This window comes from Oncorhynchus nerka, linkage group LG22 (assembly GCF_034236695.1).
Source record: "Oncorhynchus nerka isolate Pitt River linkage group LG22, Oner_Uvic_2.0, whole genome shotgun sequence".
Taxonomy (NCBI): Eukaryota; Metazoa; Chordata; class Actinopteri; order Salmoniformes; family Salmonidae; genus Oncorhynchus; species Oncorhynchus nerka.
In genome coordinates, this window is record NC_088417.1 from 100,509,181 (window position 1) to 100,523,727 (window position 14,547).

Below are 14,547 nucleotides of genomic sequence, written 5' to 3' on the forward strand. Positions count from 1 at the left end.
CATCGCAAAGCCCTGACTTCAATCCTGCAGAAAATGTGTGGGCGGAACTGAAAAGGTGTGTGCGAGCAAGGAGGCCTACAAACCTGACTCAGTTACACCAGCTCTGTCAGGAGGAATGGGCCAAAGATTATTGTGGGAAGCTTGTGGAAGGCTACCCGAAACATTTGACCCAAGTTAAACAATTTAAAGGCAATGCTACCAAATACTAATTGAGTGTATGTAAACTTCTGACCCACTGGGAATATGATGAAATAAATAAAAGCTGAAATAAATCATTCTCTCTACTATTATTCTGACATTTCACATTTTTTTTTAAATAAAGTGGTGATCCTAACTGACCTAAAACAGGGAACATTTACTAGGATTAAATGTCAGATATTGTGAAAAACTGAGTTTAAATGTATTTGGCTAAGATGTATGTAAACTTCTGACTTCAACTGTACACACTACCTCAACTAACCGGTGCCCCCGCACACTGACTCTGTATCGGCACCCCACTATATACAGTGGGAGAGAACAAGTATTTGATACACTGCCAATTTAGCAGGTTTTTCCTACTTTCAAATATGTAGAGGTCTGTTATTTTTATCATAGGTACACTTCAACTGTGAAAGATGGAATCTAAAACAAAAATCCAGAAAATCACATTGTATGATTTTTAAATAATTAATTTGCATTTTATTGCATGACATACATTTTCGTTGACCTACCAACCAGTAAGAATTCCGGCTCTAACAGACCTGTTAGTTTTTCTTTAAGAAGCCCTCCAGTTCTCCACTCATTAACCGGTATTAACTGCACCTGTTTGAACTTGTTACCTGTATAAAAGACACCTGTCAACACACTCACTCAAAAAGACTCCAACTCTCCACAGTGGCCAAGACAAGACAGGGTGTAAGGACATCAGGGATAGAATTGTAGACCTGCACAAGGTTGGGATGGGCTACAGGACAATAGGCAAGCAGCTTGGTGAGAAGGCAACAACTCTTGGTGCAATTATTAGAAAATGGAAGAAGTTCAAGATGACGGTCAATCACCCTCGGTCTGGGGCTCCATGCAAGATCTCACCTCGTGGGGCATCAATGGTCATGAGGAAGTGAGGGATCAGCCCAGAACTACACAGCAGGACCTGGTCAATGACCTGAAGAGAGCTTGGACCACAGTCTCAAAGAAAACCATTAGTTATACACTACGCCGTCATGGATTCAAATCCTGCAGTGCACGCAAGGTCCCCCTGCTCAAGTCAGCGCATGTCCAGGCCTGTCTGAAGTTTGCCAATGACCATCTGGATGATCCAGAGGAGGAATGGGAGAAAGTCATGTGGTCTGATGAGACAAAAATAGAGCTTTTTGGTGAAAACTCAACTCGTTGTGTTTGGAGGACAAAGAATGCTGAGTTGCATCCAAAGAACACCATACCTACTGTGAAGCATGGGGGTGGAAACATCATGCTTTGGGGCTGTTTTTCTGCAAAGGGACCAGGACGACTGATCCGTGTAAAGGAAAGAATGAATGGGGCCATGTATCGTGAGATTTTGAGTGAAAACCTCCTTCCATCAGCAAGGGCATTGAAGATGAAACGTGGCTGGGTCTTTCAGCATGACAATGATCCCAAACACACCGCCCGGGCAACGAAGGAGTGGCTTCGTAAGAAGCATTTCAAGGTCCTGGAGTGGCCTAGCCAGTCTCCAGATCTCAACCCCATAGAAAATCTTTGGAGGGAGTTGAAAGTCCGTGTTGCCCAGCAACAGCCCCAAAACATCACTGCTCTAGAGGAGGTCTGCATGGAGGAATGGGCCAAAATACCAGCAACAGTGTGTGAAAACCTTGTGAAGACTTACAGAAAACGTTTGACCTCTGTCATTGCCAACAAAGGGTATATAACAAAGTATTGAGATAAACTTTTGTTTTTGACCAAATACTTATTTTCCACCATAATTTGCAAATAAATTAATTAAAAATCCTACAATGTGATTTTCTGGGTTTTCTTTTCTCATTTTGTCTGTCATAGTTGAAGTGTACCTATGATGACAATTACAGGCCTCTCTCATCTTTTTAAGTGGGAGAACTTGCACAATTGGTGGCTGACTAAATACTTTTTTTGCCCCACTGTATGTAAAACACAGTCATGTTCTTACACTGGGCCTTTAATAAAGGCCAAACGAGGATAAACCACAGTGATTAAATTACAGGATACCCAGGCAAGATCAGGGATATTCATCATGCTGGAGGTCAGTCATACACGGTGCCAAACACTCAAATAAGGTCAAACAAGGCCTACATGAGCTGTAGTATAGTGGTTTATTAAGTTATAAGAGGATCAGCTATGCGGACTACATTACAGGATACATAAGGGACATGCAGGAGGTTGTAAGACAGTCCATAGAGGACTGGGCGGTTTCTGGGTTCTTGATTTGAAAATGGACAATATTGTGAAAGGTTTTAACAAACCCTCAGACGGTGTCCATCTGAGAGAAAAACCAAGACGATGTCACTGGACAGAGGATTCATCCAATATGATATTATATTAATACCCAGTGTCCCAATACCACCTCACTGTCAAGTACTTTAGGAGTTGATCTCAGAACCCAGAACCAAATCGTGTGCCCTTGCTAGCTAGTTTGATTTACGTCTGTGGGCAGAATATTTATGTCAAGATAGGTTGAGAAGGAGTTATTGTACCTGGCAACACTCGTAGGTCTGCGTCACTGCCGGTGCGGGCGCTGCCAGGGTTGTCTGCCAGGCAGCGGTAGGTGGCAGAGTCTGGTGGTTGAACCTTGCTAACCTGGAGCGAGCCAGAGGGAAGTACCACCACTCTGCTCTCTGGGGTTAAGGTGAGTGGCAGGTACTCTCTGTTCTTCTGCCAGCGTACCACGGGCATGGGATCACCAGTCACCTCACAGCGCAGCAGGGCCGTGTCACCCAGGTAGGAGGACACTGACTCTGTAGGGACCACGAGCTTCAACGGACCTGGTGGGAGAGAGGATACAAAGGATTAGATACTGACTCTGTAGGGACCCACTACTGTAGCTGACTCTGTAGGGACCCACTACTGTAGCTGACTCTGTAGGGACCCACTACTGTAGCTGACTCTGTAGGGACCCACTACTGTAGCTGACTCTGTAGGGACCCACTACTGTAGCTGACTCTGTAGGGACCCACTACTGTAGCTGACTCTGTAGGGACCCACTACTGTAGCTGACTCTGTAGGGACCCACTACTGTAGCTTCAGGGGACCCAAGGACAGAGAGAGAGAGGCTGTTAGGAGCAATCACTGATATGAAAAAAGTACAGGGGAGAGGAGAGGAGAGGAGAGTGAAGAGAGGAGTGGGATGGGAGAGCTGAGGAGAAAGGAGAGAGGAGAGAAGAGGAGAAAGGAGAGAGAAGAGAGAAAGATGGGAGAGCTGAGGAGAAAGTTAAGAGTAGAGAAGAGAGAGGAGAAAAGAGAGAGAGATAGGAGTGGAGAGAGAGATAGGAGTGGAGAGAGAGAGATAGGAGTGGAGAGAGGGATAGGAGTGGAGAGAGAGATAGGAGTGGAGAGAGAGATAGGAGTGGAGAGAGAGATCGGAGTGGAGAGAGAGATCGGAGTGGAGAGAGAGATAGGAGTGGAGAGAGAGATAGGAGTGGAGAGAGGGATAGGAGTGGAGAGAGATAGGAGTGGAGAGGGAGATAGGAGTGGAGAGAGAGATAGGAGTGGAGAGAGGGATAGGAGTGGAGAGAGGGATAGGAGTGGAGAGAGAGATGGGAGTGGAGAGAGAGATAGGAGTGGAGAGAGAGATAGGGGAGGAGAGAGGGATAGAGAGGGATGGAGAGAGAGATAGGAGTGGAGAGAGAGATAGGAGTGGAGAGAGAGATAGGAGTGGAGAGAGAGAGATAGGAGTGGAGAGAGAGATAGGAGTGGAGAGAGAGAGATAGGGGTGGAGAGAGAGATAGGGGTGGAGAGAGCGATAGGAGTGGAGAGAGAGATAGGAGTGGAGAGAGAGATAGGAGTGGAGAGAGAGAGATAGGAGTGGAGAGAGAGAGAGAGTGGAGAGAGAGAGATAGGAGTGGAGAGAGAGAGAGATAGGAGTGGAGAGAGAGGGATAGGAGTGGAGAGAGATAGGAGTGGAGAGAGAGATATGAGTGGAGAGAGATAGGAGTGGAGAGAGAGATAGGAGTGGAGAGAGGGATAGGAGTGGAGAGAGATAGGAGTTGAGAGAGATAGGAGTGGAGAGAGAGATAGGAGTGGAGAGAGGGATAGGAGTGGAGAGAGAGATAGGAGTGGAGAGAGAGATAGGAGTGGAGAGAGGGATAGGAGTGGAGAGAGGGATAGGAGTGGAGAGAGAGATGGGAGTGGAGAGAGAGATAGGAGTGGAGAGAGAGATAGGGAGTGGAGAGAGAGATAGGAGTGGAGAGAGGGATAGGAGTGGAGAGAGAGATAGGAGTGAAGATAGAGATAGGAGTGGAGATAGAGATAGGAGTGGAGAGAGAGAGATAGGAGTGGAGAGAGAGAGATAGGAGTGGAGAGAGAGAGATAGGAGTGGAGAGAGAGAGAGATAGGAGTGGAGAGAGAGAGATAGGAGTGGAGAGAGAGAGAGATAGGAGTGGAGAGAGAGAGATAGGGGTGGAGAGAGAGATAGGAGTGGAGAGAGGGATAGGAGTGGAGAGAGGGATAGGGAGTGGAGAGAGAGATGGGAGTGGAGAGAGAGATAGGAGTGGAGAGAGAGAGATAGGAGTGGAGAGAGAGATAGGAGTGGAGAGAGGGATAGGAGTGGAGAGAGAGATGGGAGTGGAGATAGAGATAGGAGTGGAGATAGAGATAGGAGTGGAGAGAGAGAGATAGGAGTGGAGAGAGAGAGATAGGAGTGGAGAGAGAGAGATAGGAGTGGAGAGAGAGAGATAGGGGTGGAGAGAGAGATAGGGGTGGAGAGAGAGATAGGAGTGGAGAGAGAGATAGGAGTGGAGAGAGAGATAGGAGTGAGAGAGAGAGATAGGAGTGGAGAGAGAGAGATAGGAGTGGAGAGAGAGAGATAGGAGTGGAGAGAGAGAGAGATAGGAGTGGAGAGAGAGAGGGATAGGAGTGGAGAGAGATAGGAGTGGAGAGAGAGATATGAGTGGAGAGAGATAGGAGTGGAGAGAGAGATAGGAGTGGAGAGAGGGATAGGAGTGGAGAGAGATAGGAGTTGAGAGAGATAGGAGTGGAGAGAGATAGGAGTGGAGAGAGGGATAGGAGTGGAGAGAGAGATAGGAGTGGAGAGAGGGATAGGAGTGGAGAGAGATAGGAGTGGAGAGAGGGATAGGAGTGGAGAGAGATAGGAGTTGAGAGAGAGATAGGAGTGGAGAGAGAGATAGGAGTGGAGAGAGAGAGATAGGAGTGGAGAGAGGGTACTGTATAGTGTAGATGACAGATGAGTTACAACCAACCACTGATCACATGATTATTTTCCATTCCTCTCCTCTCCTCTCCCTCTCCTCTCCTCTCCTCTCCTCTCCTCTCCTCTCCTCTCCTTCTCTCTCCTCTCCTTCTCTCTCCTCAGTGCAGGAAAATGATATGAGGAACAAAATGTGGGAAACAAATTAGCCCAATCATTCCTCATCTTTCCACCATGTTGTCGGAAAAACATAATTTGAATCCAATTAGTCCAATCATTCCTCATCTTTCCACTAGGATGTTCACTGTGTGGCAAAATGGCTAATATTTAAATGCACTCCATTCCATTCCATTCAATCCCGACACACTGTGAAGTAGAGAATCCTGCTTCTGCCCAGAAGCTTTGGGAACTTCAGATGTCAGGAAGACAGGTCCAGAAATGTCAGATCCTCCTCTCTGTATCACAGGAGGACGACAGCTCTGGGTGATGGAGGTTAGAGGTTAGTGTCCCAATGAAGGGATCTGTCCCAAATGGAACCCTAGTCCCTATATAGTGCACTACTTTAGACCAGAGGCCTATGGAACCCTATTCCCTATATAGTGCACTACTTTAGACCAGAGCCCTATAGAACCCTATTCCCTATATAGTGCACTACTTTAGACCAGAGCCCTATAGAACCCTATTCCCTATATAGTGCACTACTTTAGACCAGAACCCTATAGAACCCTATTCCCTATATATAGTGCACTACTTTAGACCAGAGCCCTATGGAACCATATTCCCTATATAGTGCACTACTTTAGACCAGAGCCCAATAGAACCCTATTCCCTATATATAATTAGACTGAGCTATCTTGTTACAGGAGCATAGCAACAATTAGACTGAGCTATCTTGTTACAGGAGCATAGTAACAATTAGACTGAGCTATCTTGTTACAGGAGTATAATAACAATTAGACTGAGCTATCTTGTTACAGGAGCATAGCAACAATTAGACTGAGCTATCTTGTTACAGGAACATAGCAACAATTAGACTGAGCTATCTTGTTTACAGGAGCATAGCAACAATTAGACTGAGCTATCTTGTTACAGGAGCATAGTAACAATTAGACTGAGCTATCTTGTTACAGGAGCATAGCAACAATTAGACTGAGCTATCTTGTTACAGGAGCATAGCAACAATTAGACTGAGCTATCTTGTTACAGGAGCATAGCAACAATTAGACTGAGCTATCTTGTTACAGGAGCATAGCAACAATTAGACTGAGCTATCTTGTTACAGGAGCATAGCAACAATTAGACTGAGCTATCTTGTTACAGGAGCATAGCAACAATTAGACTGAGCTATCTTGTTACAGGAGTATAATAACAATTAGACTGAGCTATCTTGTTACAGGAACATAGCAACAATTAGACTGAGCTATCTTGTTACAGGAACATAGCAACAATTAGACTGAGCTATCTTGTTACAGGAGCATAGCAACAATTAGACTGAGCTATCTTGTTACAGGAGCATAGCAACAATTAGACTGAGCTATCTTGTTACGGGAGCATAGCAACAATTAGACTGAGCTATCTTGTTACAGGAACATAGCAACAATTAGACTGAGCTATCTTGTTACAGGAGCATAGCAACAATTAGACTGAGCTATCTTGTTACAGGAGCATGGCAACAATTAGACTGAGCTATCTTGTTACAGGAGCATGGCAACAATTGAATTCTAAATAAATCACAGACAGTGTGACCAGCAAAGCCCACCCACACCATCACACCTCCTCCTCCATGCTTCACGGTGGGAACCACACATGCAGAGATCATCTGTTCACCTACTCTGTGAATCACAAAGACACAGCGGTTGGAACTAAAAATCTCAAATTTGGACTCAGACTAAAAGGACAGATTTCCACCGGTCTAATGTCCATTGCTCGAGTTTCGTGGCCAAAGTAAGTCTTCTTATTATTGGTGTCCTTTAGTAGTGGTGTCATTGCAGCAATTTGACTATGACAACTATGAAGACCCGATTCACCTCTGAACAGTTGATGATTATATGTGTCTGTTACTTGAACTCAGTGAAGCATTTATTTGAGCTGTAATTTCTGAGGTGCAGTTAACTCTAATGAACGTATCCTCTGCTGCAGAGGTAACTCTGGGTCTTCCTTTCCTGTGGCGGTCCTCATGAGAGAAAGTTTCATCATAGTGCTTGATGTTTTTTATGACTGCCTTGAAGAAACTTTTAAAGTTCATGACATTTTCCGGACTGACAGAGCTTCATGTCTTAAAGTCATGATGGAATTTCATTTCTTTTTTTGCTTATTTGAGCTGTTCTTGCCATAATAGGGACTTGGTCTTTTACCAAATAGGGCTATCTTCCTTATGCCACCTCCACTTTGTCACAACACAATTGATTGGCTAAAACACATTAAAACCTCGTAAGGATCCGCCCCTTTAAAAAAAAATGTTCGGCCTAAAATAACATACCCAAATCTAACTTCCTGTAGCTCAGGACCTGAAGCAAGGATATGCATATTCTCGGTACCATTTGAAAGGAAACACTTTGTAGTTTGTGGAAATGTGAAAGGAATGTAGGAGAATATAACACAACAGATCTGGTAAAAGAAAATACAAAGAAAAAATGCATGTTTTGTTTGTTTTTTGTACCGTCATCTCTGAAATGCAAGAGAAAGGCCATAATGTATTATTCCAGCCCAGGGGCAATTTAGATATTGACCGCTAGATGGCAGCAGTGTACATGCAACGTTTTAGACTGATCCAATGAACCATTGCATTTCTGTTCAAAATGTTGTGTCAAGACTGCCCAAATGTGCCTAATTGGTTTATTAATAACTTTTCAAGTTCATAACTGTGCACTCTCCTCAAACAATACAATTGTATTATTAGCACTGTAATAGCTACTGTCAACTGTGCAGTTAAATTAACAATAATTTAAGGTTTCTGCCAATATCAGATATGTCCATGTCCTGGGAAATGTTACTTACATCCTCATGCTAATCGCATTAGCCTACGTTAGCGCAAAAGTACCGTGGGGAACCCACCGATCCTGAAGAAGTTTTAAGAAGGAAATAAATTCCACATATTAACTTTTAACAAGGGACACCTGTTATTTGAAATGCATTCCAGATGACTACCTCATGAAACTGGTTGAGAGAATGCCAAGAGTGTGCAAAGTTGTCATCAGGGTAAAGGGTGAGGTACTCAAGTATCTCAAATATAAAACATGATTCCATATGTGTTATTTCATAGTTTTGATGTCTTCACTCTTGTTCTACAATGTAGAAAATAGTAAAAATAAAGAAAAACCCTGGAATGAGTAGGTGTGTCCAAAAGTTTGACTGGTACAGTGCATATTTTTTTATATATATTTTTTACATGCATGTCCAGGTTTTTCCCCCTGTGGATTAACTGTGGTGCCCTGACCTCTAGTATTTCTGTGACAGAATCCTTAAATCCTGATTCAATCTGTACAAATCCTCTTAACAGTGTCACAGCTTCCCCTTGAAAGCAGAGATCCTACATCAAAGGTGTACAGAGCACACTGGCAATCCAAACAAGCTGCTCTGCCGCGATCTACAAAGGTTCTCTCAGTTTCAACACAGTAATCAGTAGACACTCTCCAGGGTCTAGACTCTCTCCAGGGTCTAGACTCTCTCCAGGGTCTGGACTCTCTCCAGGGTCTAGACTCTCTCCAAGGTCTAGACTCTCTCCAGGGTCTAGTCTCTCTCCAGGGTCTAGTCTCTCTCCAGGGTCTAGTCTCTCTCCAGGGTCTAGTCTCTCTCCAGGGTCTAGTCTCTCTCCAGGGTCTAGACTCTCTCCAGGTTCTAGTCTCTCTCCAGGGTCTATACTGGGCTGCCTGGTATCAGTATAAAACGGACGGACGGACGGACGGACGGACGACGGGCGGACAGACAGACAGACAGACAGACAGACAGACAGACAGACAGACAGACAGACAGACAGACAGACAGACAGACAGACAGAGAGGACTGGGCTGTCTGGTATATCTGGTATATATTTATATTAATAATTTAAGAGAGAGAGACAGAGAGGGAGACAGAGAGAGAGAGAGAGGGAGGGAGAGAGAGAGAGAGAGAGAGAGAGAGAGAGAGAGAGAGAGAGACAGAGAGAGAGAGACAGAGAGAGGGGGGGTGACAAAACAGAGAAATTGGTTGAGCTCCTCACTTGCTTTGGCAATGTTAACACGTTTCCCATGCCAATAAAGCCCTTGAATTGAATTGAATTGAATTGAGAGAGAGAGACAGAGAGAGAGCGAGAGACAGAGAGAGACAGAGAGAGGGGGGGTGACAAAACAGAGAAATTGGTTGAGCTCTGAGTTTGTTATATTGACAAAACATTTTACAACAAGACTTGATCAATGTTTGAATGTTCAAAGTTTTCAGGGCTTAAAGTACAAAACAGACCGATGTCACTGCAATCAAGGAAAAGGACCCAGTGTTGAAAGACTTGATCTCTTATTTGTAATTATATTACCATTAAAACCAACCTTGTTTAAACTTCATAATACGTTTACACAACAGTTGAATGACTCCATGGATGCCAGCGCTTGTTCGTTTTTCTTTCCATTGGTTAAGTGTTGCTTCTCTTTGATGTGATGTATAGCACCAGGATGTGGCTGGGAGGTGGGATGTATAGAACCAGGATGTGGCTGGGAGGTGGGATGTGTCTGGGAGGTGGGATGTATAGAACCAGGATGTGTCTGGCAGGTGGGATGTAAAGAACCAGGATGTGGCTGGGAGGTGGGATGTATAGAACCAGGATGTGGCTGGGAGGTGGGCTGTATAGCACCAGGATGTGGCTGGGAGGTGGGATGTATAGAACCAGGATGTGTCTGGGAGGTGGGATGTATAGAACCAGGATGTGTCTGGGAGGTGGGATGTATAGAACCAGGATGTGTCTGGGAGGTGGGATGTATAGAACCAGGATGTGTCTGGGAGGTGGGATGTATAGAACCAGGATGTGTCTGGGAGGTGGGATGTATAGAACCAGGATGTGTCTGGGAGGTGGGATGTATAGAACCAGGATGTGGCTGGGAGGTGGGATGTATAGAACCAGGATGTGGCTGGGAGGTGGGATGTATAGAACCAGGATGTGGCTGGGAGGTGGGATGTATAGAACCAGGATGTGGCTGGGAGGTGGGATGTGTCTGCGAGGTGGGATGTATAGAACCAGGATGTGGCTGGGAGGTGGGATGTGTCTGGGAGGTGGGATGTATAGAACCAGGATGTGGCTGGGAGGTGGGATGTATAGAACCAGGATGTGGCTGGGAGGTGGGATGTATAGAACCAGGATGTGTCTGGGAGGTGGGATGTATAGAACCAGGATGTGTCTGGGAGGTGGTATGTATAGCACCAGGATGTGGCTGGGAGGTGGGATGTATAGAACCAGGATGTGGCTGGGAGGTGGGATGTATAGAACCAGGATGTGGCTGGGAGGTGGGATGTATAGAACCAGGATGTGGCTGGGAGGTGGGATGTATAGAACCAGGATGTGGCTGGGAGGTGGGATGTATAGAACCAGGATGTGGCTGGGAGGTGGGATGTACAGAACCAGGATGTGGCTGGGAGGTGGGATGTATAGAACCAGGATGTGGCTGGGAGGTGGGATGTATATAACCAGGATGTGTCTGGGAGGTGGGATGTATAGAACCAGGATGTGTCTGGGAGGTGGGATGTATAGAACCAGGATGTGTCTGGGAGGTGGGATGTGTCTGGGAGGTGGGATGTATAGAACCAGGATGTGTCTGGGAGGTGGGATGTATAGAACCAGGATGTGGCTGGGAGGTGGGATGTGTCTGGGAGGTGGGATGTATAGAACCAGTGTATAGAACCAGGATGTGGCTGGGAGGTGGGATGTGTCTGGGAGGTGGGATGTATAGAACCAGGATGTGGCTGGGAGGTGGGATGTATAGAACCAGGATGTGGCTGGGAGGTGGGATGTATAGAACCAGGATGTGGCTGGGAGGTGGGATGTATAGAACCAGGATGTGTCTGGGAGGTGGTATGTATAGAACCAGGATGTGTCTGGGAGGTGGGATGTATAGAACCAGGATGTGTCTGGGAGGTGGGATGTGTCTGGGAGGTGGGATGTATAGAACCAGGATGTGGCTGGGAGGTGGGATGTGTCTGGGAGGTGGGATGTATAGAACCAGGATGTGGCTGGGAGGTGGGATGTATAGAAGCAGGATGTGTCTGGGAGGTGGGATGTGTCTGGGAGGTGGGATGTATAGAACCAGGATGTGGCTGGGAGGTGGGATGTGTCTGGGAGGTGGGATGTATAGAACCAGGATGTGGCTGGGAGGTGGGATGTATAGAACCAGGATGTGTCTGGGAGGTGGGATGTATAGAACCAGGATGTGGCTGGGAGGTGGGATGTATAGAACCAGGATGTGTCTGGGAGGTGGTATGTATAGCACCAGGATGTGGCTGGGAGGTGGGATGTATAGAACCAGGATGTGGCTGGGAGGTGGGATGTATAGAACCAGGATGTGTCTGGGAGGTGGGCTGTATAGAACCAGGATGTGTCTGGGAGGTGGGATGTATAGAACCAGGATGTGGCTGGGAGGTGGGATGTATAGAACCAGGATGTGGCTGGGAGGTGGGATGTATAGAACCAGGATGTGGCTGGGAGGTGGGATGTATAGAACCAGGATGTGGCTGGGAGGTGGGATGTATAGAACCAGGATGTGGCTGGGAGGTGGGATGTATAGAACCAGGATGTGGCTGGGAGGTGGGATGTATAGAACCAGGATGTGGCTGGGAGGTGGGATGTACAGAACCAGGATGTGGCTGGGAGGTGGGATGTATAGAACCAGGATGTGTCTGGGAAGTGGGATGTATAGAACCAGGATGGGAGGTGGTCTGGGAGGTGGGATGTATAGAACCAGGATGTGTCTGGGAGGTGGGATGTATAGAACCAGGATGTGTCTGGGAGGTGGTATGTATAGCACCAGGATGTGGCTGGGAGGTGGTGGGATGTATAGAACCAGGATGTGTCTGGGAGGTGGGCTGTATAGAACCAGGATGTGTCTGGGAGGTGGGATGTATAGAACCAGGATGTGGCTGGGAGGTGGGATGTGTCTGGGAGGTGGGATGTATAGAACCAGGATGTGGCTGGGAGGTGGGATGTATAGAACCAGGATGTGTCTGGGAGGTGGGATGTATAGAACCAGGATGTGGCTGGGAGGTGGGATGTATAGAACCAGGATGTGTCTGGGAGGTGGTATGTATAGCACCAGGAAGTGGCTGGGAGGTGGTGGGATGTATAGAACCAGGATGTGTCTGGGAGGTGGGCTGTATAGAACCAGGATGTGTCTGGGAGGTGGGATGTATAGAACCAGGATGTGGCTGGGAGGTGGGATGTATAGAACCAGGATGTGGCTGGGAGGTGGGATGTATAGAACCAGGATGTGTCTGGGAGGTGGGATGTATAGAACCAGGATGTGTCTGGGAGGTGGGATGTATAGAACCAGGATGTGTCTGGGAGGTGGGATGTGTCTGGGAGGTGGGATGTATAGAACCAGGATGTGTCTGGGAGGTGGGATGTATAGAACCAGGATGTGGCTGGTAGGTGGGATGTGTCTGGGAGGTGGGATGTATAGAACCAGGATGTGGCTGGGAGGTGGGATGTGTCTGGGAGGTGGGATGTATAGAACCAGGATGTGGCTGGGAGGTGGGATGTATAGAACCAGGATGTGGCTGGGAGGTGGGATGTATAGAACCAGGATGTGGCTGGGAGGTGGGATGTATAGAACCAGGATGTGGCTGGGAGGTGGGATGTACAGAACCAGGATGTGGCTGGGAGGTGGGATGTATAGAACCAGGATGTGTCTGGGAAGTGGGATGTATAGAACCAGGATGTGTCTGGGAGGTGGGATGTGTCTGGGAGGTGGGATGTATAGAACCAGGATGTGTCTGGGAGGTGGTATGTATAGCACCAGGATGTGGCTGGGAGGTGGGATGTATAGAACCAGGATGTGGCTGGGAGGTGGGATGTATAGAACCAGGATGTGTCTGGGAGGTGGGCTGTATAGAACCAGGATGTGTCTGGGAGGTGGGATGTATAGAACCAGGATGTGGCTGGGAGGTGGGATGTATAGAACCAGGATGTGGCTGGGAGGTGGGATGTATAGAACCAGGATGTGGCTGGGAGGTGGGATGTATAGAACCAGGATGTGGCTGGGAGGTGGGATGTATAGAACCAGGATGTGGCTGGGAGGTGGGATGTATAGAACCAGGATGTGGCTGGGAGGTGGGATGTATAGAACCAGGATGTGGCTGGGAGGTGGGATGTACAGAACCAGGATGTGGCTGGGAGGTGGGATGTATAGAACCAGGATGTGTCTGGGAAGTGGGATGTATAGAACCAGGATGTGTCTGGGAGGTGGGATGTATAGAACCAGGATGTGTCTGGGAGGTGGGATGTATAGAACCAGGATGTGTCTGGGAGGTGGGATGTATAGAACCAGGATGTGTCTGGGAGGTGGGATGTATAGAACCAGGATGTGTCTGGGAGGTGGTATGTATAGCACCAGGATGTGGCTGGGAGGTGGTGGGATGTATAGAACCAGGATGTGTCTGGGAGGTGGGCTGTATAGAACCAGGATGTGTCTGGGAGGTGGGATGTATAGAACCAGGATGTGGCTGGGAGGTGGGATGTGTCTGGGAGGTGGGATGTATAGAACCAGGATGTGGCTGGGAGGTGGGATGTATAGAACCAGGATGTGTCTGGGAGGTGGGATGTATAGAACCAGGATGTGGCTGGGAGGTGGGATGTATAGAACCAGGATGTGTCTGGGAGGTGGTATGTATAGCACCAGGAAGTGGCTGGGAGGTGGTGGGATGTATAGAACCAGGATGTGTCTGGGAGGTGGGCTGTATAGAACCAGGATGTGTCTGGGAGGTGGGATGTATAGAACCAGGATGTGGCTGGGAGGTGGGATGTATAGAACCAGGATGTGGCTGGGAGGTGGGATGTATAGAACCAGGATGTGTCTGGGAGGTGGGATGTATAGAACCAGGATGTGTCTGGGAGGTGGGATGTGTCTGGGAGGTGGGATGTATAGAACCAGGATGTGTCTGGGAGGTGGGATGTATAGAACCAGGATGTGGCTGGTAGGTGGGATGTGTCTGGGAGGTGGGATGTATAGAACCAGGATGTGGCT

General features: G+C 47.4%; 1 protein-coding gene across 1 annotated transcript in view; it reads right to left on the reverse strand.

The window, feature by feature from the left end:
• dcc (DCC netrin 1 receptor) overlaps positions 1-14,547 on the reverse strand; it is a 675,496-nt gene that overhangs the window by 418,901 nt on the left and 242,048 nt on the right. Inside the window, exon 3 of the mRNA XM_065007657.1 lies at positions 2,682-2,969. Within this exon, the coding sequence (XP_064863729.1) occupies positions 2,682-2,969 (288 nt within the window). The remainder of the gene's footprint in view (positions 1-2,681; positions 2,970-14,547) is intronic.